The sequence below is a fragment of the Serinus canaria genome, chromosome 15 (assembly GCF_022539315.1).
Source record: "Serinus canaria isolate serCan28SL12 chromosome 15, serCan2020, whole genome shotgun sequence".
In the NCBI taxonomy this organism is placed as follows: domain Eukaryota; kingdom Metazoa; phylum Chordata; class Aves; order Passeriformes; family Fringillidae; genus Serinus; species Serinus canaria.
The window spans coordinates 167812-190801 of NC_066329.1; the positions used below are offsets into that span (position 1 = coordinate 167812).

The window sequence follows — 22990 nt, forward strand, 5'->3', positions numbered from 1 at the left end:
CTTTGCACAGCCCACAACACTTCTGGGTTATGTCAGGTCCTCTCCAGGGAATACTTCTGGCCTTTGCCCAGAAACAAGATTGAGCCCCAACAAGTTTGTCCTCTACAGAGCAGGGCTGCACTTCAACTGCAGGTAGGGAGCTTGGGGTCTCCAGGGGAACCTCTCAACAGTGAGACACCAGGGCTTGTCTGTCCTGGCACTGCCTTCTAGGACCTGAAACAGGATGTAGGGACAAGGACACCACAAGCAGCTTCTGAGTTGGAGCAAGCAATAGGACCATGTGGGGGGCACAATATATCCTCAGGGAGCCCTCACAAGTTTTTTGGGGTGCCCTGGGCATTAATCCTAAAGCAATGTTAGGGAGCAACTCAAACAGCTCCCCAGATCATGCAGGGGCATCCCACGGCGTGATCCCCCGGGCCCGGTGGGGAGGACCTCTGGGCAGGAGGTGCTGGTGGCCCTCTGTCCCGCATCCCACAAGCCGAGAGGTGCAGCAAATCCTGCGGGTGGGGAGTCCACGAGGCCCGGCTGGGCTCGGGGACACTCTGCGGGCAGCACACACCCTGGGGGGCCAGGCCCGAGTTCTGCCACACTGGCACCGGCGTGGGGTCCGGGACGGGAGTGAGCGCGCAGCGGCACGGAACTGCACGGCACGGCACGGCTGCTGTTGCACAGCGCTGGGACAGGGTTGGGCACCGGGATACACGACCCGCAAGTCCGGCGGGGCGGCGCCGGGCCAGGCTGGCGGCGGCAAGGCGAGGCGAGGCGGTGGGAAGCGGCGGCCCTGCGGCGCTATTGGGAACGGGAGCGGAGCGGAGCCGCGGAAGGGGGGGAGCGGGGCGGGGCGGGAGCGGGGTCGAACCCAGCGCCGGGCCGCGCCGCCCCGGCCGCGCTTTGTTGTCTCGGTCGCCACCGAGTCCCGGCCGGAGCAGCGCGGGCCCAACAGGCAGGATGTCTCAGGAAAATCTCCTCGGGATGGACGAGGGAGCGCTGCGGAAGCTGGTGAGTCCCCAGGCTGCTCCGGGTCTCGGGGTACGGTGCGCGCCCGCGGGGGTTCCGGGGATGGATCGTGCCTGAAGGTTCCTTGAACCCCCCGCCCCGGGCCGGGGGCTGCTGTCCTAGGCGCGGGCAGAATGGGACCGGGCGGGCCTCGGGTCTGTTGCTCGGCCGAGGGATTCTGGAGCCATGACTGGGAGCGGATGTTGTGCTGGAGACCCAGCACTGGTCCCAGGCGGCAGCACCTGGAGGGACCCGCACTGGCCCGGGCTGGGCTCTGGACCGGGGTGAGCTCCAGCACGAGCTCTGGTGTTTCCGAAGGCTGTAGCCCCGCTGCTCTGGCCGCTTTTGGCCCTTTGCTCGCAACCGCGCCTGGCCGTACCGCCTGTCCCGGCTCCATCTTCTGGGCCGGCGGATCCCGGCGAATCGTTTCCCGATGCGGACACAGTTCCCTGCTCCCCGCTCTCTCCTTGCGGGCTCCCGCGCTGCCGGGGGCTGGCGCGGTGCCAGGCGTACTTCCCGGGCTCTGACTGAATGGCTTTGCATCCCGTCCCCTCCTGCGCAGCGGCTTCTGGGGCACCGTCCGGAGCGCTGCCGCAGGGGCGAGAGCTGCAGTCGTTCGCTGCCGCGGCCGGTGGGCTCTGGAGGACGAGGGCCATCATGTCCCGAAGACGGGACTCAGGATACTCAGCCGGGTCTGGTGTCCCGGGTCTGGTGTCCCTACAAGTGCCCGGCTTTGGGCAACCCCAGGGACCCCCGGCCCGGAGCTAGGGCTGTGCTGGCTGTCCCGGGGGTTGAGCCGAGGTGGCCCGGGCCAGAAATGGGGAATAGTCACAGCAGGAAGCTGAGTCAGCCGGGAGGCAGGTCTGCTAGAACAGGAAAGAGTCGGGATGCCGGCGGGAAGTGAGGGCTATGCAGTGGGTCCGCACCGAGGGTTGCCCCCGGCTGAGCCTGCTGTCCTGCAGCCCTCAGCCAGCTCTGAGTGACGACACGCCCGTGGTTCGAGCTGAGGGGCACACTTGCTTCTCGTGGGGTGATGTCGGGGCCAATGGACTATCCATCCGGAGGCATGGGGATGGGTGGTCAAAGTGTCTACCCATCTTGCCAATGCTCCAGCTCTGCCATGTCCCAGACAAAATCTCTGATCTGAGATGGAGCTCCAGGAGCAGTGGGTTCGTGGTGTCTGGCCAGCCCAGGGACTTCATCGTGCAGCAAGCACTGCTTTTATGGATGCTTTTTCTTTGACATGCTGAGGCTTTGCCTCCCCAGAGCACTGTGCTTGTGACCCACATTTCCCTGTGCTTTGTGGCACAAGCTGGGGAAAGCCTCATCTGAGCTGGCATGAGGCAGGGAAGGAATTATTTTTTTTCTGGTTAGGTTTTTGGCTCCACTCAGCTGGAAGAGGATTAGTCCATATAAGGGAAAACTGCCTCTCCCACTGCTTCCTCCCTTCTTCTCTACTCTCCCCAGCTCTCCACTCTGCTTTGCTTCTCCTTATTTCTCTCAAGTGACACCTAGGCAGCAGCATCTGATGTCCTGAGGGAAACTGAAAGAAGGAGGCTGGGGGACTTGAGGAAGTCCCTCCAGCCCCCTCACTCCTAGTGCTGGCTGTGTTTAGGCATCTGTATGATTCCCTCCCCAGCTGCCCATTGGTATCCCAGTCCCAGGGAGGCTGGTTGTGTTGAACCAATGGTGCAGCATAAAGGTGACCAAGGGCTTGGAGAAGCTGGAGGAGGAAGCTGTGGGGGATGGGGTGGGTGCTACTGGAGGGTGGCCCTTAGATGGGTGTCCAGAAACAAGAGATTTTTTGAGGGCTCACAGCTGTACTGAGCTCCAGGCTGAGGTCTGCCATCTTTGGGCTGGGGAACGCTTCCCTCTCCCAGCCTCTCCAAGTCGTACTTTGCTTGACTAAGGAGGATATAAATACCTTTGGAGACAGAGGCAGGGCAGCTTGAGCTAGGAAAGTTGCTGCCATGAGATCCCCTTCTTCTTATACCCCGTAGCCTTTGGCAAATCTTCAACAGCCCTGAGAAGCCCTGCATCCCTGCCATATCCCTGTCATTCAGCATCCTTCCTGCTTTCCTCTGCCCAGGGAGTAGCCATGCTCTCCATGGCTCTTTCCAAAGGTGACAGTGAAGCTTTGGGCTGTAGGAGGTGCTCAGTGTGCCAGGCTCATTGGATGTCCCAGAGCAGTTTCCGTGTGGCCAGGCTCCAGCCTCCAAATTGCTGTGTGCTACAGCACTCCAAAGAGCTGGATGGATGCCAGGCTAATTGTAACCCTCCTGGAGGAGCTGCCCACTGCACCAGAGCTCTGAGCACTGCTGTGTTGGGCACCAGTGGGGAAGCAGCCTATGGGTGCTGTGCCAGTGCCCTTTCACAAAGGCACTCTCTGAGGAGGGTGTTTGCTTGGAACCATTAATTTGCTGGCAGCTGGGCAGGGCCCATGGGGCCCCGGCATATGCTGATCCCTGAGCCTTCCTGTGCTGGCAGGGTTGGGCCCCTTGGTCCTTCGCAGCTGTTGTGGTTTCCATCATGTTTTCCCTTGCTACTGGTTACGGAGCTTTCAAAGCTGCTCATTTGCCTCATTCCAGTTCCCTGCTGACCTGGGCTTGGAATAAAGCATTTTCTCCTGCCCTGCCTTTTCTCCTGTATAGAGAAGCCTTCCAGGACCTGGGTGCCTGTCAGCTCCCAGCTGGAGCCTCCTGGGTAGGACAAACCCCAGAGCTGGCAGGTGGGTGCCACAGAGCACACACTGGTGCTAGCATGTTTCCTGCACCAGCATCTACAGGGCTGGTGTCCCATTGTGTCCTCCTTTCCTGGCACTTGCGACTTTTGCAGCTGCTGTGCACATGCCCCTTCTCCTCCTCCCCCAACTTCCCCACTGCCCTGACCCAGCTGCTGGGGCCAAGCCACTCACTGCCAGTAGCTTATTTAGGGAAGGGCCAAGGCCTTGGCCACCCAATATGCAGTTGAGGATTGTTTTCCTGTCCTCAAAGCCTTTGGATGGCTGCAGGGAGAGCTGTCCTTACCACAAAGCTCTGCCTTCAGCCCCTGATTTTGAGCCAAACCAAATTCCACCACTTGCCAGCCCATCGATGCTGCCCTCTTTGCACGGAGCCAGGCTTCCTGGCTGGCCGCCATGCTGCTGGACCATGCCTTTGTCCTGGTAATAGTTGTCCCCTCAGTGGCATCCTTGGTATGCTGGCAGCCATCTAGGGCAGATGGGAAATGAGAGGCCCATGAGGATGGAGGTGCTGATTTTCTCTCCAACACTCTCCACTGCTCTGGCAGTGCTGTGGCTCCTGCTCTTCCCAGCTGCTTCCCTGGCCTTGTGGTGGCAGACGTGCCTGCCCTGGATAAAAGCCCAAAGTGGGCTGCAGGCCTCAGGTCTGGCTAGGTTGCTGGAAGGGATGGTACTGCCTGCTGACATGGTGGGGGCTGCTGGGGTGGGAAGGAAAGAGCACCTTGGCTCCAGGCAGCTCCTCCGAATGTTATGTGTGTTTTTAGAGTTGATTTGCCCTGGGGGTTGGTAGTCTTGGCCACCAGTATCTTCCCAGTTGGGGAAAGATAATGCTCCCTATTGGGCTTTGTGGCTGGCAAGGGTTGGAGGACAACAGTTTTGGCTGCTGCTGGGATGGCACATGGCATCTCTGTGCCTGCTCTGTGCTTGCTGGCTTCACTAAGATGGGAATACCCTCCCATGTCACCAAACTCCAAGCAGAGAGGGCAAAGGGTGTTAGCTTCTCCAGAGAGATAGCTTCTCTGCAAAGAAGTCTGCATACAGGTAGTGGTGTGGGGTCCCCAGTGTGGCTCAATTCACGTCCAGTCAAGGGACTACCCCTGGATCCCTGCTGCAGCGGAACCCATAGAGCCTGGATGGGTGGCCTGTCTGTGGCCCATGGAATAGGAAGAGAAGAGACTGATGCACTTCTCCTGTGGCACAGCCATGGCTCCTCCCAGCATGATGGGGCTTGATGCTGACAGCAGTTGCTGTTGGTCACTGGGTTTATTTTTAACGAGCTCCATGGGAAATCACCTCCCAGGTTCCTGATGTCAGGGCAATGTTGATGTCCCACAGCAGGACAGTGTGAGGATAGTGGGGCCATGCCTGCCCTGACTGGCCTTTCACTGCAGACCTGGCTGCCTTCTCCCCCTTGAACATCAGGAGATGTGTTCATAGCACTCTGGAAAAACTGGACCTGGTAGTGAGGCTGACCTGATCTGGAAGAGGGGAAGCAGGTGTGCATGCCCATGCCAGGGCTGGCCTTGGGTGGGCTGAGGAGCACTTGGAGTGCCTATGAGATCTTCATGAGGGGCATTTGTGGGGGAGTTGTGGCTGTGCTTCCCACACATAAAGGATTGGACTTGGATTTAGGACAGATCCCACTCATGGATTTGGTTCCAAGAGCCACCTGCCATCTGCTAGCAGTGAATGAGGGTGGGGAGGGCTGCAGGGTGGACAAGATGACTCCTTGGCGGGATGCTGGGGTCCCTTCAACCAGCACCTCCTGGGGAACAGCAGATGAGAAGAAAATGGGCTCTCCTGTCCCTATGCTGCTAGAGGGGCTGGCGTGGGTAGGAGGACTCATTCCAGAGCTGGTGGTACTGGGAGGGGCAGAGCTGCAGGATACCAACCCTTGCAGGCAGCAGGACCACTCTTGGGTGTTCATTTCCCATGCTTGTCTCTTTGACCTTTACATAACTGGAGGTCTCACTGCCACCATGACAGCCCCTCTTCACTATGGCTGGTTCCAGCATCCTGTCCCGGGGGGGGGAGGGGGGGGCCGTGCCCACTTCCTGCAGGACCTGGCAGTGCCAGGCAGCGTGCACTGGGCACGTGGGTGCCACACACAGACAGTGCCTTTGTCCAGAGCGTGGGCAGCTCATGGCAGTGTGGGAGAGGGCAGCACCAGGGCCGAGATGGGGACTCAGTGGCCAGAGCCAGTGCTGAGCCCTGCCCTGTGCACCCAGCTGGAGGCCACACTGGACCTGGCTGAGCGGCGCCGCATCCGCTCGGCTATCCGGGAGCTGCAGCGGCAGGAGTTGGAGCGGGACGAGGAGACATTGGCATCCAAGCGTTTCCGCCCAGAACGTAGCAGCCACCGACAGGACAACAAGGAGAATTGGCCACAGTGAGTCCTTTTGTGAGCTGGGATCATTCCCTGCCTCTGCCCTGGGAGATGGGGGGTGTGGTACCTAGCCCCACTATGGCTGGGACAGATTTGAGTGAACGTGAGGGTGGGAGCAGTGTGGCACAGAGCAGCTTGGTGCATGGTGGGGCCTGTTGCCTGGATCTGCCAGCTGCCTACAAGGGGACTTTGCTCACAAACACCCATGACAACTCCCAGATGGCCACCCCTCTCACCCTGCTCAGGTCCCGGCACCTGGAAGAGGAGCAGCAGGCAGCCCTGGCTGCCTTGTCTGAGCAGCTCGAAGCCATCACCAACGTGGAGGAACTGACAAAACTGGTGAGCAACCGTGTGCTGGGACAGACTGTTTGCTGGGATGGAACTTGTGCTGTGGCTGACCATGGGTCACCCTGTGCCGGGGCTTTCCTGGGTCCTTCCCTCTTGCAGCTGCGGGCAGCGGGTGAGTATGAGGAGCGCAAGCTGATCCGAGCTGCCATCCGTAAGCTGCGGGCTGAGGAGATTGAAGGTGAGGCACCATTCCCATGTTCTGGGGGGAAGCCCTGGAAAGTGTGAGATGTGGGCAGCTCCTTCCTGAACACCGTTTTTGTTCCCCCCCAGCTGCGACCCTGGCTGGGAAGGTGCAGAGCAGCCAAAGGGATGGCAGCAAGCCCCCCACTGTGCCTGGGGAAATGAAAATTTTCCGGAGGAACAATGCTGAAATGCCAGCCCTTACTGAGAGTGAAGAAAGCTGTGGTGAGGGCAGCACCAAGCCTCCAAGCACAGACAAGAGTGGGGAGAGCAGTCAGCAGGACGATGCAGAGCCACCACTGGCTGGGCCAGAGGAGAGTGGGTATGGGGAGGCTGTGAAACAGGCCCCTGCTCAGCAGCCCAAAGGCTCAGTGGTGAGTGTGTGGAGTACTGCAGGGGATGGGACTGTTCAAGATTTCACCTTTTTCTGGGGTTCCTGTGCCAGCCTATCTGGATCACAGAGCCCTGGGCAAGCTGTGGTTGCCTGCCTGAAGGGATTGAGACAGGTGCGGCTGGGGTCTTTGGGGACAGGGAAAACACGGCTGGGCTGTGCCAGCGTGGCCCCAGTGGTGGTGAGCTGGGACTGGGTCCTCAGGCCAGGGTGCCCCTTGAGCTTCTCCCAGGGATGCTACCTGATGGGGATCTGGGAGCCCCTTGGTACGCGTGGTGCACCCATCTTTGCTCCAGTTCTTGGGGATGGGGCTCTTTGGAGGCAACTGCTATTCATCTCTCCTGCAGCAGTTCCCCTGCATGGGTAGAAATATCAATTCCCTGTCCCCCTCCTTGTGATGGCTCCTCTTGCTAGCCTTTGAGGGGCCGGGGCTCATTCTGGACTGAAGCTGCTGAGAGCTTTCCTCATGGGGGAGGGATAAACTGATGGGCAAAGCTGCAAGGAATGAGCAGAAACTGGGGGTTTCAGAGCAGCAGGAATGACACTGCAGAGACTCTGTGGTGGTAGGAGATGTCTGCATCCAACCCTGTGGGGTTGCCCTGTGAGGGTGGATAGAGGAGAAGCAACATGTACCTGTAGCCAGGTAAGAAGGCGTGGGTTCTCCCATCTGCCTCTGTCCAGCCCTGCTTTTCCTCTGCCTGCCCCAGGGCTGTAGCAGGAGACTGCCAAAGGCATGTAGCCTTGTGCCACCTTTCAGCACTGTCTCCCTCCTCATCTGGATTTGCTGGCATGCTGCCCCCAAGCCCTGGCTGGGCTGGGACATCACTGAGCAGCTGAGAGCGCTGTTCCACTCAATCTGGCTGATTTCAATCTGGCCATTTCCACTCTTGGGTTTGGGGCCTGGCTCTCCTGTGCCTCCTCAGGGTACGAGCCCCTCTTCATCTCCCCCTGCCCTAGAGTTATGGTGCTGCTAGAGGCACTGGCACAGCCAGGACTGGCAGCTTGTTCCCTAGCTGACACCAGGACACCCTAGCCCTACTCAGACTTATATCAGAGACAGACCTGTCATCTGTGTGTGGTCCTATGTTCGGAATATTTCATCATTTGCCAAGCAGAGCTGCAGGTGCTATGGACAAGGACAGGGTATTATAAAACTGGATGTTCCCTGCATCACGGAGCCCTAGAATGCATGGGCTGGAGGCACGGGGCAGGTTTGGGGTCCCCCTTCACTAGACACTGTCTCTCTCCCTGCCCACAGGATGCAGCAGGGTGTGGAGACATTTGTCCCCCTGTGAGCCTCTTTTTGTGGCCCCTGTGCAGGGACTGGCTTGTCGATGCCCAGCAGCATGCAGGCAGGGACCTGGATATCATGGGAAGAGTCCACAACCTATGCATCCCTGGCTGGAATGGGCCATGGTGGCCCAGTGAGAGACTGAAGCGAGGCTGGTTCTACTCCCCTCCAGGCCCACAAGCAAGAGGATGTGGTGGAGCAGGAGCATGTCCCAGCCGGGATGCAGGAGCTGTGCAGCCAGCAAGCGGGAGACCCCCAGAAACCTGGTCCTCAGGGTGAGTCCCCACAAATATCCGTGGCAAAATCCTGTCTGTGTTGCATGCCTAGGGCCAGAGCTGTGCCTGGCCAGCTGCAGGATGTTGGAGGGTATACTATCTCACAATGGTGGGCAGGGCAGCTGGGTGACTGGAGGGGGCTGCAGGATGCATCTCAGGCAGCTGCAGGCTACCTGAGTAGAGTCTCTTCTCACCCGCAGCTGTGGTTTCAGGGACCCTCGTCCTCCTGGAGTTGCAGCCAGCCCCAGAACCCAGTCCAGAGCCTGAGGATGGTGGTGAGGACCTGCAGCGGGGTCAGCCCCAGGCAGTCTGGAAGGAAGGGAACCTGGGCATCCCTGCCAGCGCCCCAGAGCCCAGTGTGGCACAAAGCTCCAGAGGGGAGCAACTCATCCTGGGCCAGCCCAGTGCTGGCAGCCAGGTACAAAACCGGTGGCAGCTGCCGCTGCCCTCCTTGCCCGGGGCTGGCAGTCTGTGGGTGAAGCCAACTTGATGGGTAGACTGCATGTAACCCCCAGCTGAGTGCTCTCCCCCTCTACTCCCACAGCTTCATGTTGGGGTACCCTGCCAGGTGCTGGGGCCAGGTGGGAGACACGAGAGGCCATCAGTGGGTAAGTGTAGCCTTGAGGGGGACGACATGAGAGGTGTGGTCCCCTGCCAGTTGAGCATTGCCACCCCAAGGCCCCCCTGCTCCCCTGTCCTGCAGCATGTACATCCCAGGCAGCCCTGGGGACATGACTCCAGCCCATGTGTGCTGGGCCAGGAATGTGAGTGCAGGACACGGCCAGGCCAAAGGCCACCCCTAGCTGGGGGCCAATTGCTGCCTAGCCAAGTGGTGGCAATGCCCACCCCAGCCAGCGAACTGGGTGCCAGGCAGGCTGTTTACTGGGGTTCCCACTCTGGCCGGGTTACTGCAGGGCCATGAAAGGGAATCGGTGCCAGTAGCAAACCCTGGCCCTTTGCATTCTTTGTCCCAATAAGGCTGGGAACTGTGCATGGCTCGCTTTGACTACCCCCACCCTGGGCCCAGCACCCTGCAGGGCCTCCCCACAGCCCTGAGGGATTCCAGTGGCCAGCAGTTGCCCTCTTCCTACTGCTGGGAAAACCGTCCCCATGGCTGTGCCAAGAGGAAATGGGGAAAAAACCAAAAAGCAGCTGTCTGCTTCCAGGGTCAGGGGTGCTGCCCTGACAGGCAGAGGTTGCTGTCCTTCTGAGGAGCCCCTGGAGGCTGCTGGCTCCTGAGAAGGAAGAAGCCGTGGGAAGATACTAGGGGTGATGGGTTGCGGCATGGCACAGCCCTGGGGTAGAGGCAAGTGTGCAGGATCTGACTTCCCCACCCTTGCCTCACAGGGGGCTCAAACCTGGATTCTGAGGAGAAGCTGAGCCCCCTCCCTCCCTGGGCATCAATGACTTCAGCCCAAGGGCAGAGCTCTGCCTGCACCCTTGAAGGCTGAGCCACCTGGCCCCTTCAATGTCTCTCCAGAGGCGATGGTATGCCAGGGCCTGGTGAGGACATGAGTGATCCCAACCCTTCAACACAGATCCCAGGGACCCCCACTGCACTGCTGTGCACAGAGCCTACCCTCCACAGTGTGGTTTTGAATTGCAGGACAGCGCCCGTGCCTGGGGTGAAGGGCAGCCCACAAGTGCTGATGGATTTTGGCACTAAGCTCTGGGGAGTGTGGGGTAATGGGGGGGAAGACTGCAAGGGTGCTGTGCTGGGGTGGGGGGATGCCGTGCTCACCCTCTGCGCCCTTCGTGTCATTCTTTCCCTGGCCTGTCTCTTTCCAAGCATCAGTGCCCACCCAGGAGGTCATAGGGACCCCGGCTCGCCTGAATACTCACCGGTGGGAGCTGGTGCCCTCCTCCCTTTCCCTGTCTGGCCCCACGGGTAAGGTCCTAGTGGTGGCTGCCTCCATTCTCTGCTTCTCGGTGGCGGGATGTCCCTAGTGGAGCCCGGGCAGGTGTGGAGCTCCGCAATGCCCGGATGCCGCAGGATGCTGTTGGCTGCCCACCTGCCCCTTTTGCTTCCTGCCCAGAAACCCTCCCTCCCTCGTATCCATGTGCAGTGGGGGGAGGGAGCAGAGGCTTTGAGGGGCTGCAGCCGCCCTGGGAAATGCTGGCTGTATCATGGGATCTCTGGGGGACAGCAGTACCTCCCGTGAGCACGTGAGGGATTGCATGCACGGTCAGGCACTCCGGAGACATTGTGCGTCGTGTGGGCAACCTGGGGGGCGGGGGCTGGATGCGCAGTGTGGTATCCCGGGGCGGGGCCAGCATGCATCGCAGGGGGCACCCCAGGATGGGGAGCAGCGTGTATCGCAGGGGGCACCGCGGGGCGCTGCATGCACGGTGCGGGGCCAGGACACGGCGGGGACACGCGCGGGCGGCCGCAGTCCGGTGACTCCGCGCCCATCCCCGCAGCGCCGCGCCCCGCGGGACCTCCGCCTTCCCCCGCCGCCGGCTCGGTGCGGGAGCGCGCGCAGCGGTTCGGGCCGGCGGGGGCGGGCGGTGCGGGGGGGCGGGCCGGGGCCGGGGCCGGGGCCGGGGCCGCCCAATGGCAGCGGGGGCCCCGCACGGCCCCGCCGGCGCCCGCTCAAAACGCGCGGGGCAGCGGCGGCGTAGAACAGCGCCCGGCCCCGCGCCCCGCCGGCTCCCGCCTCGACGCCATGAAGACCTTCTTCACCATCGAGATCAAGGATGGGCGCGTGCAGCCCCTGGCGCCCCGCATCACGGCCACCCCCGGCAGCCAGCGGGCAGGTGGGCACTGATGGGATACGGGGTGTGCAGGACAGGTCCAGTGGGCAGATGGCATCTGTCATAAGGCTTGACACTGTAGGGGTGATGGGCATGGGTGTCATGCAGGGAGGTGGGACTGGAAAAGGTGCGGATCTCTCAGGAAGGTGGGCACCGCAGGGGAATGAACATCCACCGGCCTGTAAGCACTACAGGACTGCTCCTAATACGACAGAGTGCACAGCTGGGCAGTGGAGCAGGTGGGTGCCAGTGGGCCATCGGGCACTGACATTTGGTGGGCACAAATGGGCAGGTGGAGGCAGGCAGGCTGAGCCAGGCCAGGTGGGTGCTGATCGGCAGCAGGGTGGCAGCAGGAGTATTTGAGTGCTGCCAGAAGAACAAAGTATGCCTGGTAGCCCTCATCCTTTGGCATGTACTCTCATCGTGTTTGGGGCATCTCAGTTCAGGGAGACCATCTGGCCCTGCAGCCTGTCCCCAGCCCCACCATCTTACCGTATTTATGTTTGGGGTCATTCCCCAATCCCTTCCCTGCCCCTGCAGCCCTGCCCCATCCTCTCCCCACTGACCTGCTGGTTCAGGGGAGCCCACATGATCCTGCTCTGTCCCATCCCACGGCTGCACCATGTCTATTCCAGCTCTTCCCCAACCCTGCTTGCCCACAGATGTGGCTGGCTCAGGATGCCCCTGTGGCAATCCCTCTCATTGGGGGATCTTGGCTCCAGCTGAAACACTGGAGAAAATGCCCTTCCTTGGGAAGGATGATGAGCCAGGGCAGCAAGGGGTCTCAATTGCCCCATCTCTTGCTTTCCTCCAAAACCCTTTCCTTGTGCCAGAGCTCAGTGTTCACTGTCAGGGCAGAATGTGTGGGGCAGGCAGACAGCCCAGCCAGAGCCACTCCCCAGCTATGGGGCTGAGCCTGTGGGCTGGGTCAGACCCCACATGCCTCTTGCTCCCCTTGCAGAGGTGACTCTGGATCTGCGGAGTGCCCCCATCCGTATCACCACCATCCCCAGCAGCGTCTGCAACATCAGCAGTGTCAGCAGCAATGTCACCAAGGTGAGTACCCAGGGGGTCTGTGGGGCTGTGCCCCACCTGGCCATTACCTGGCAGCTCCAGGGCTTGGGATGGGGACCAGGTACCAAAGAGTTAGTTTAGGCAGCATGCCCCAGAGGCTCTGTCTGGTTTTGTTTGGTGCTTTTGTTTTGATAAGGTTTTTTTCAAGAGACCCTGGACTTAGTGTGTGGTTGCACAGCCCTAAATGAGTCTCCTGCACACTGGACTGTGCCAGCATGTACTCAGACACTCGGGAAGGTGGGCAGAGGGGGACAATGAATCTTTTGTGGGTCTTGCTTTGTTTTAAACACCTTTAAGGGTGGCAGCAGCTCAGGGAAAAACCCATTGCCAACCACTCCTCTGTTTTCCCTCATGGGGATGGACCTTGGCCATGCATCTGGGGAGCCTGCCTTGGAGGAAGGCTACTCTTCAAAGGTCTCTAAAGTACCCTGGAGCTGTGGGTTGGGGTCTTTCATGTTTCTGCTGTGCCATCCTGAGTGGAGAGTGCCCAAAGCCCCAGCCTGCTGAGGAGGGATTCTTGGGTGCAACTGTAGAAAAAAAACCTGAAAAAACAACCTCTCTGCAGTGTCTTTGTGGGGAGAGCAGGCTGTGGCCATCCTGGGGCTGGGTGCACACAGGAGACTGCCCTTCAAGTGCTTTAATCTGCTCCTGCCCATCTAGGGTAATGCAAGGCATCTGTGTGCTGCCTTGGCAGGAACCAGGATGTCAAACGTGGCTCTGTTTCACTCATGGCCCTGTGCACGCCTGGCTGCCTCTGCAGGAACAGCGCTGTGGGTGGCCTGTGTCACTGCCAGTGGCTGTGGTACCACTCGTGACCTGGGGCATACTGGTGGCTGTGGTGCCACTGGCTTCACCCCATCCTCAGCCCAGTCCTTGCCAGCATGAGGCAGGCAGTGCCCACAGGTGCTGCCCACAGCTGCCAGCAGGTCCTGCCTGTGGGCAGCTGGCTGCGCTGGGGTGACTTCCCTGTGCTGATGCGCTTGGGCATGCTTGGCCTGAGCACTTGTCAGCTCTCATTAAGGTATTAGTGGGTCTGTCTGCTGAGGTGGGGGGCCTGAGACCCATCGGCTGCCTGGCAGGAGAGGCAGCCTCCAGGTATGCTCCCGGTGGGCAGTGAGGAGGAGGATGAGGCAGTGGTGCTGTCAGCCCTGCCACACAAGGCTTGGTTGGAGGACCAGCAGGCTGTAGGGACTTGGGGACAGTAGCCACAGTGGCATTGTCTTCTCATTGGTGGGGTGCTGCCTGTACCTGTGGAGGGACCTGCTCCCCCTGGGGCAGGCATTAGGGAGCACAGGGGTATGAAGACCTAGAACCCATGCTGTGACCAAGGCCCTTGCACCAATACCAGCCTGGGGCTGGAGATGTTCTGTGGGTGATGTTAGCCCAGAGTGAGAAAGCGCTTGGACAGAACACAACAGTGGTTGGCTTTTTCATTCAGCCAGCACTGCCGTGGTCAGGGCTGGTCCCCACCAGCTCCTATGCTGGTATCTGGCCTTGGAAGCCTCCAGGGGCGGGGGGGCCACTTGCAGGGCTCCTCTTGCTGAGCCACCTGGTCCCACAGTCAAATGTGCTGCCAAGTGTGGCGCCTGGCTCAGCACCCCTGCACGGGACCCCCGGCTGCTGGGACTAGAATAGCCCACAGGCAGGGAGCGGGCCAGCCTCCAGCTGGGGGGGGGTGCCTGGGCCCCTATAAAGGGCAGCAGGACAGCTGAGCGGGGCTCGCTGCAGCGCCTGCACTGCCACCATGCCAGGGCTCAGCTTGGAGGGGCTGGTGCAGGCTGGGGTGGCGGAGCTGGCAGAGCTGCGGCAGGAGCTGGTGGTGTTCCGGGGGGCAGCAGAGGGGCAACTGGAGCAGGCTCTGCAGCGAGTGCAGGTGCTGGCACAGGCACTGCAGACATTGGAACAGGAGCACCTGGAGTTACGGGCAGAGCTGGGGCGCCTGGGCCGCCGCCTCGATCTGCTGGCACCAGGGCTGCAGGTGCCCCCCGGGGAGGACATCAGCACCCTCTTTCTGGAAGCACAGGACCCTTGCGCTCACTTTGAGGGCACTGAGGAGCCCAGTGGCCCTGTGGCCCATCCACCCACTTTCTCCAGTACGCGCCAGCAATCGACCCTGCATCTCTCCCGAAGCAACAGCAGCGTGAGTGTGGGCAGCCCTGCCCCATGACAGGGGGAAGGGAGGGGGTCACCAGCCCCCAGGGCTCTTGGGGATATCTGTAGCCCTGGCACAAGGCGTGACTGTGACAGTGGTGCATGGGGACACGGCACCATGGGGATCTGCCACTCCTTGGGCTCACTGTGGTGGGGTGGTGCACCCACCTGTTTCACATTCCCAGTGGGCCAGGTAGAATGCCCCAGGCAGCAGTCTTGCCTCCACCACAGCACCAGGCACAGGTGGTGGCATGGGTACATGTGGCCAGTGTTAACTCCAGCTGATGGCTTTGCCACGGATCAGTTTACCAGGTCACGGGATGCAGGATGGGGCCAGGTGTGTGCATGGCTGCTCTGGCCCCACTCTGTCATCTCTGGTGCCCTGTGCCCTATTCTGGGCCTGGCCCACTGCCTGCTATGCATTGCTGGGGGGTTGTGCTGAAAGGGACTTGGCGTCCTGGCTGTGCTTGGGCAGGGGGTGAACTGGCCTAGATCCTGGCACGGATGCAGAGGAAGGCTCTTGACCTGCTGCAGGTCAAGCTCTTCTCTACACCAAGTCCCTTAATTCCTTGGAAATCCCTGTGCTGCTAAAGGTGTGCACTGGCCTTGCCAACACCTTGCCCACTGCTGGGTAACAGCGACTGCCCAGCCCAGAGCTGTGGGCAACTCCTGCCTGCTGGGGGACACAGCCACCTCCTACCAGGGACCAGAGAGGCTTTGAAGATATTATGGCAACCAGACTTAAGGAAGAGAGGGTCTGCTGGGCCTTCCTGGGGCATGGGGCGCTGCAGATTGTCATGTTCTCCTGCCTGCCTTGCAGATGCTTGCAGCGCCCACCAGCTGAAAGCACTTGAGCCTCATGTGGCACGTCCTCTCTAGGGTTCTCTCTGCCTGTAGCACTGGGCAGTTGTCAGGGTGATGAGGGCCTGGACCCTGAGAAGAGGTAGGGGTGTGGCCAAGCTGGCAGGGGGCTCAGCTGCATGGTGATGTTCTTGCAGATGGAGCCAGAGGTGGTGGAGCAGCAGCAGGCACCAAGGCGAGAACCAGAGCTGCCCAATGGCATGGAGAAGGTGCAAGTGAAGGAGGTGGAAAGAAGGAGCAAGCTGAATGTCGAGGAGCTGAGCAAGATTGAGGATGAGGATGTTCTGGATAAGATGGTACTTCTTCCTCTGGTTTGGTGTCCTGCAAGAAGGTAAAGAGACCTCAAGGTGATAGCAGAAGACTAATGATGATTTCCCCCTCCTGCAGTTGGATCAGACAACAGACTTTGAGGAACGACGGCTGATTCGAAATGCTATGAGGGAGCTGCGTCAGCGCAAGCGAGGTACTTGGAGATGGTGATCCGTGCTGGGGTCAGTGTGGTGGTGGTGGCAATATAGGGTGCTGAAGTGTGGCTGTCCAGCTGTGGGGAAGCAGTAGGAGCCAGTGTGTGGTGGCTCCTCTCTTGCCCCCATGGCTTTGTGATGCCAAGGACATCATCCTTTCCACAAACCAGTTGTGGGCCAGCAGCAGCTGCAGGACTCCTGGTGTGGCAGGAACCATGCCCACCACCCCACTTCCCTGCTGATGCTATCTCCCACTCACGTTTGCAGACCAGCGGGAGAAGGAGCGGGACCAACGGCTGCAGGAGGCTAGGAGCCAATCTGTGACAGGAAGGGCTGGCCATGCCACAGAGACCACCACCATGCAGAGCACTCAGTCAGCTGATGGCTCGGCATGCAGTACCGTCACCAAGACTGAGCGTCTCATCCAGTCTAGTATGGGCTGGGGCAGGAGGGGGTGTGCCAGACCTTTGGGGGCCTTGCAGAATCCTTCCCAGTGCTCTGCCATCACAGCTCCTTTGCCATTCACTGCCTGTCCTGAGTCTGGCTAGACTGTCCTGGGATCAGGACAGTGTTTCAGAGCTGAGTCTCTGGCTTGCCCAGCCTGCCTGGGGATAATTAAGGGTTTTGCTCTGGTGACTTCCCTCTGAATCCCCAACCCTGTCAGGATGGCAAGGCCTCATCTCCATCTTTGGCCTGTGTCTTGTCTCCTATATCCCGGCTCTCCCAATGCCTGGATGGCTCAAGCTGAGTGGCTGCAGGGGCTGAGGGATGCCCCAGCTCCCTGCTTTGCGCTTGCCTCTGTTCTCTGCCTGGGGGGCACATGCCCTCTGTCCTCCCTCTGCCTACCATGCCCATGGCTCTACCACCTGGGACTTCTCCTTGTTGCAGTGAGTGGGTGTGAATGCTTGGGAGCAGCAGGTGTCTGTGAGTGCTGCTCCTCCCAGCCCAGCAGTTGCCGTTGCTTTGTCCCTGCAGGTGATGGCAGCAAGACCTCCCGTACTACAACCATGGAATCAAGTTATGTGAAGAGATCAGACAGTAAGAGTTTTTCTTGTCCTTTCCCCATAGCATCCTTAGGCTGTAACCCTGGGGCATCACTGCTGCTGAGCTGTCAGTGCCCTGGTGTAGGCAGAGTCCTGCCTTCCTGGCACAGCTGCCCTCAGCTCCTGTCCAGGGCCTCCTTCCTTCCTTTCTCTCTGCAGATGGCAACAGCACTTTCGTTCAAACTAAATCATCCTACAGCTCCTCATCCAAAAAGACAGGCAGGTGAGTGGAGGTGCCTGCGGGGACAGCTCCACATGGTTCCTGTCACTAACCTGCTTGCACAAGCCCTCTGCCCAGCTTGCAGTGTCCTCACGCAAATGTGACTCCAAAGCCTCCTGGTCCTTGAGATACATCCACTGTGTTCAGAAGTTCTCATGGGTCCTTCCTTGGGCACAGAGATGGGTCTGCCAGCTGAGGACATTAAGGCACCTCTCTCCCAGGGACATGGAGGTCTTCAGAGTTCCAGGGCTGGCCATGGGCTGAGACCACTGCCTGCCCTCCTCTGGGCTGCCCACAGCCCCTTTAGCATTGCCTGTCTCTCTCCCAGCATTTTTGACCGTGAAGATGAGAGTGCTTCTCGGCAGAGCAGCCTGGCTGCACTAGAGCGGCGTCAGGCAGAGAAGAAGAAGGAACTAATGAAGGCTCAGAGCCTGCCCAAGACATCGGCCTCTCAGGCACGCAAGGCCATGATGGAGAAGCTGCAGAAGGAGGGTGGGAGGTGAGCTTGGGCCTAGGGCAGGCTGGCCAGGGCAGTAACTGCTGCACAAATAACAACACCCTGCAGCTATGGATAACACCCCATGTCTCCTGCCACAGTTCAAACCCTGCAGCATCACAGACCACCGTGCAGCGTTCCTCCAGCTTTGGTGTGCCTAACGCCAACAGTATCAAGCAGATGTTGCTGGACTGGTGCAGAGCCAAGACCCGGGGCTATGAGGTGGGTGCCACCTCTTCCTGTCCCAAGGCCAGTCACTTTGAGTGACTTTCCTGTCACTCAAAGTGACTGGAAAGTCACTTTCCTGTCCCTTGGTAACTTTGTTGTTCTCTCAGCACGTGGACATCCAGAACTTCTCATCCAGCTGGAGCGATGGCATGGCCTTCTGTGCCTTGGTCCACAATTTCTTCCCTGATGCATTTGACTACAGTAAGCTGACGCCCCAGAACCGCCGCCAAAACTTCGAGGTGGCCTTCTCTTCTGCAGAGTACGTACCTCTCTTGCCATCATATGGACTTGGGATGGCTTGGAACAGCTTGGGGTGGCTCCCCTGCTCGCTGCTGGGGCGAGGGGGGACACATGGAGTTGATGGTGCTGGAAGTGGGTGCCTGTAGGTGTCATTCCCCCCCATGCAATGCAACAAGGTTAGGTGCTGTGGGGGCAAAAAGCAGCTGGTATGGGCAGAGTCACAGGAGGCTAGTGCAGCCCAGCCTGGTGTGGCAATGGTGGGTATGGGGGTGTGGTTTCCTGAATGTGGGGCAGAGCACCCAAAGGCAGAGCAGCAGCCCCATGGGCCCACCTGGCTTCAGGCAGTACTTTCCATCCTGGGGTACCAGGTGTGGGACTGCAGCCTGTGGAGGGAGCAGGGTTGGCCTGTGCCAGGTTCCTCCTTTCACAGTTGTAGGGGCTCAAATACCATTGCACCTTCTCCAGTCTCTTTCTTTCCCTTTTTGCTTCTGGTTTTCCTGGGTGCTGAGAGATGGGAGTGCACCTAGCTGGAGGGCTGGCAGCCAGCCCCTCTCTCCTTTCTTCTGTCTTTCTCCCACCCACCCACTCTTCTCCTCCAGCACCCTGCCAGGGGGCAGGGCTGGGGGTGGGGGTCCCATCCTGCTGATGTCCAAGGTGGCAGTGTGAGATGGGGATTCCCACAAGCTCCCAGGGTGCCGTGGTGCTGTTTGGTGGAGCGAGAAGGGGGCTGTGGGCCTGGCTCTTGGCGCTCCTCTTAATGGATTTTTTGCCTTAATTGGGAAATTGGTGCGCGGACTTGAGAGAGCCATCGATCTCTCCGGCCTGGAAGCCAGGTGGCCTCTCGTCCTTCCTCCTCCTCCAGCTCTTGTGAGCGTCCTTTCCTGAGCTTCCTGCACCAGGGCTGTCCCGCGTGGTTCCAAGTGGAGCTGGGCAGGAGGGCTGGGCTTTCCCCCTGCCATCCTCCCAGCGGTTCTATATATGAGCTGTATAGAGCGCCGCTCCACTCTGGAACCCGCACCCCGAGCACCTGGCGCACCAGAACACCTCACTCATCCTCCTACTCCTCCTCCTCTGTCTTTCCCTCTGGACTTCACGCCTCTCCACGCCACTCACCTGCCCCTCTCCCCCTTGCTTGTGCCCCCCCAGTATCACTGAATGGCCTTGGCATGGGGTGCCTGGAGCCCTCCTGGCCCTGCATCGTGCATCCCCAGAGCATGCCAGAGTGGAGCAGCTGCCAGTGGGATGGGAACTGCACTGATCTGTGTCTCTTGTTTTCTCTTCCTCCCCTCCCTGACTGGGCTGCGGTCACTGGCTTGCCCCTCTCTCTCCCTGCACCCAGGAAGCACGCGGACTGTCCGCAGTTGCTGGACGTGGAGGACATGGTCCGGATGCGCGAGCCAGATTGGAAGTGTGTGTACACATACATTCAGGAATTCTATCGCTGCCTGGTCCAGAAGGGGCTGGTAAAAACCAAAAAGTCGTAGCCCATTGTCAGCCCCCCCAGGACTGATGGTGAGAACCTTCCCCTCCAAGTACCTGCCCATGTGCCCACCACCACCAGGGCTCGGCAGGGAACTGACTGTCTCGGCTGTGGAGGAGGCTGGGGGATGCTGATGGGTGAGGGGCAAGTCCTGGCAGTGCCAGACAAGGCCCAGCAGGAGACTGGCAGAAACAGCTGGCTGGGCTCCAGCCTTCTGGAATAGCACCTGTGGGGATTTGGGCAGGGGGGGACTGTTTCACCTTGGAGTGCTGTTTGTTCTCCAGCTGTGGGGAGGGCAGTAGTTAGAACAGAGCCATGCCCCCAGGGATCAGCTGCTGGGGATGCCACTCAAGGTGTTCTGAGTGGTGCTGAGTGTGGGTGGCCCCTCAGGATGCTGCAGCATCACTGCTTCCACTTGCTGCCTCATTCCCCTTCCCCAGGGTGCATGCCCAGCTCCAAGAGGCTGCCTGCTCATATATGGGCAGAAGCAGGAGCCTGGAAAGTGTGACTCAAGGCTCAGGTCCTGTAGTGTTTGTGCCTGTCTCAGGGCATCCTGGCTGGTGCTAGAGCTGTGGCTCCCCTGGCTCTGCACAGTGCTGGCACACCAGGGCCCAAACAATGGCTTTATAAGGGCAGAGTCACTCTCTGTGCATTGCCATTGCTCCATCACTACCCCCCAAGCCAGGCTGGCAGTGGCAAGGATTTTCCCAAGGCCCCAGCCATCATCCCCCCCATCCTCACAGTGGCCAAATCATGAGGTGGGGGCTGGTGCCAGCCAGGCTGTGGGCTTGGAGCCCACTGAGCAGGCAGCAGAGACCTAATGCAATGGCTGGGGCCATGGGACCCAGGGTCGGGGGCTCTCCTGGGCCCTGGTGCTCCCCAGGGGCTGGCACTGGCTGGGGTCACTCCTTGGGGTGGGGCTCTTCTAGGGGGGGTAACGTGTGCAGTGGGGCTACTGCAGGAGGGGAGAGGGGAGGTTCAAGGCTTGGGGGTTGAGGCTGTTATGGTGGGTGGCAAGTATAGGGTTCAGACCCTCCTTGTGTACCCTGTCTTTGGGGGCAGAGCCCTGCCTGGGGAGATTCTTCTTGTTCACCCAGAGTTTTGGGGCAGAACCTTGAGTAGCCCAGGCCAAAGCAGCTGAACTGGCCGTGGCAGCAGCAGGTGCTGCCAGTTTGTGTCAGCACCACCCCCAGTGCCAATCCAGCCCTTGCTCCTGCAGCAGCCTGAAGGGGAAACTGCCTGGTAGGGGTGTGGGTCCTGGGCAGGGCCAGGAGGGTTGGCAGCAGTGGTGGGGTTGCTTCTGTGCCTCCCCACCCCTTCTCTCCCTGTAGAAAGGAGAGGAAAAGAGGTGGCCAGATCCCCTCCCAGCCCTTCCTGGTTGTCATCATGACTCCTAGTTGTGTTGTCAGTCCCTTCAAGCGCCCAGGGAGCCCCAACTTGGGCAGAGACATAGCCCAGGGAACTGGATGGGTGGCAAGGCACAGTGGGCCACCCCACCAAAAGGGCAGCAGCAGAGCCCCAAGGCTGCTATGGGGATGGGGATGCAATCACAGCTGATCTTCCAGGGCGCCACAAGACTCCTGGAGCCAGGTCCGGCATGGACCGCTGCACTGCGGTGGAGCAGGGAAGAGGAGGAGATGAGGCAGGGCAGTGCCCACTCCACAGTAGGGTGTGCTGGGCCTGGTGCAGGTAGCCCCTGGGCTCCAGTCCAGGTCAAGGGAGGGAGCTAGATTGGCAGGACTTAGGGGAAGGCAAAAGAGCAGGGCCGGGGTTTCAGGCAGGAGTAAGGGGCAGCACATAACCAAGATCCACCCCCTGCTTTCCCTGAACCACTTGGTAGGGTTTGAGGCAAGGGCACAGCAGACACCTGCAGCCAGGCTGGGCTCTCCCTAGAGGACATCAGCATCAGCTGAAGGAGCAAGAGGAGGAGGGTGGGCACAGCTTTAGCAGGGGATGATTGCCAACACCAAGAAGTGGGATGGAGAGCATGTGGGGAGGCATGGGTGCAGACAATTGGGAGCAGGCACCTCCCAGGGCAGATAGCACATGCTTTTCCCAGTGTCAGGAGCAGAAGGACTGTGGTACCAGGGTGGGGTGGGGTGGGGGGTGTGTGAAAGGAGCTCAGCAGGTCTGAGGGCAGCAGTGCCCACACCAGCAGGCCCTGGGCAGTGTGGGGTGCCCATCCCAGCCCCCACATGGGGCAGCCTGCTTGAGGCCATGCTGAAAGCTTCATCTCTGCAGGACGCTGGTGGACTGCGTGCCGCTGGTGGAGGTTGAAGACATGATGATCATGGGGAAGAAGCCTGACGCCAAGTGCGTCTTCACCTACGTGCAGTCCCTCTATAACCACCTGCGTCGCCATGAGTTGCGCATGCGGCAGAAAGAGTGCTAGAGCCTGCCCTTTCCACCCCCACTGCTGCCTTCACTCTAGAGCTGCCTGCGGGCAAGGGAGCTGCTTGCTTGGGAGGGTCTGGGTGGCCATGGGTCTGGCACTGGGGACAGAACTCTTCTACCAGGGCATCCCCACACCTCTGCCTTGGCAGAACTGCTTCTGCCTCATCCACCTGTGGGCTGACCCTGTGGGAAGAGCCAGGTGGGCGCTGCTGGGGCTACTCCCACGTTGGCTTGTGCCCCCCCCCCCCCCCCCGCTCCAGCCTTTTAAGTTATTTGTTCTTCAGGAATTATTTGCCCTGCAGGTACAATCCCTACGCTCTGGGGTGGCATGGGCACAGCTGTGCCCCCAGACTCAGGCCACCTCATGGGTCTGCAGCTGAGCTGGGCTGTGCAGTTCAGCCAGGGTTATAATACATCCTGCAGGCAGCACCTGTCAGTGGTTCCCTTGGTCCCCTGTAAGGAAGCCTCTCCACCCAGTGCAGGCCCTGCTTGATGTCACCTCCCTGGGGACAGCTCCACAACCGTGCCAACTCCCTGCTTCCCACTTCCACGTGCACCTGAGGCACTTCTACATTAGGGGCACCTGCAGGCTGGGGAGGGGGTAGCAGCAAGGGGTCCCGGGGGAGAGCAAGGTGAATGGTGCAAGCTGGGACAACTGCCCCGACTCTCCTCTCCAGCTCAGGCCATCTATGTGCTCAGCGCTGCTCACCACTCTCTCACATCTCTACACCTGTGCTGACATGTGTACCAACACCAGCCAGATAATAAAGGTTTATCTAGGGCAATGCCTCTGGCTCAGGTCCTTCTGCCAGTGGCGTATGGCACACCACAGTGCCTGGGGAATGCTGGCAGTCCAGCTGTTGCAGGCCCCTCTACCTGCAACTCAACTGCTTACCCAGCCCAGAGGGACACTGGGGCATGTACTGCTCCTCAACTCATTGATGATGTCCATAGCTGAGCCACCCTGACCAGGGT

At 60.1% G+C, this 22990-nt stretch overlaps 1 protein-coding gene across 1 annotated transcript; it reads left to right on the forward strand.

The window, feature by feature from the left end:
• Positions 1-850: 850 nt before the first annotated feature.
• Positions 851-22796, forward strand: SMTN (smoothelin). The gene is made up of 21 exons (XM_050980460.1): positions 851-1002; positions 5968-6128; positions 6371-6464; positions 6573-6651; positions 6744-7027; positions 8508-8610; positions 8811-9028; positions 9155-9218; positions 10400-10498; positions 11032-11367; positions 12326-12420; positions 14462-14578; positions 15588-15746; positions 15838-15913; positions 16182-16346; positions 16890-16952; positions 17117-17180; positions 17506-17676; positions 17775-17895; positions 18009-18160; positions 21863-22796. The coding sequence occupies exons 1-21, from the start codon at positions 952-954 to the stop codon at positions 22011-22013; spliced, it is 2823 nt and encodes a 940-aa protein (XP_050836417.1). The 5' UTR covers positions 851-951; the 3' UTR covers positions 22014-22796.
• The last annotated feature ends 194 nt before the right edge of the window (positions 22797-22990 follow it).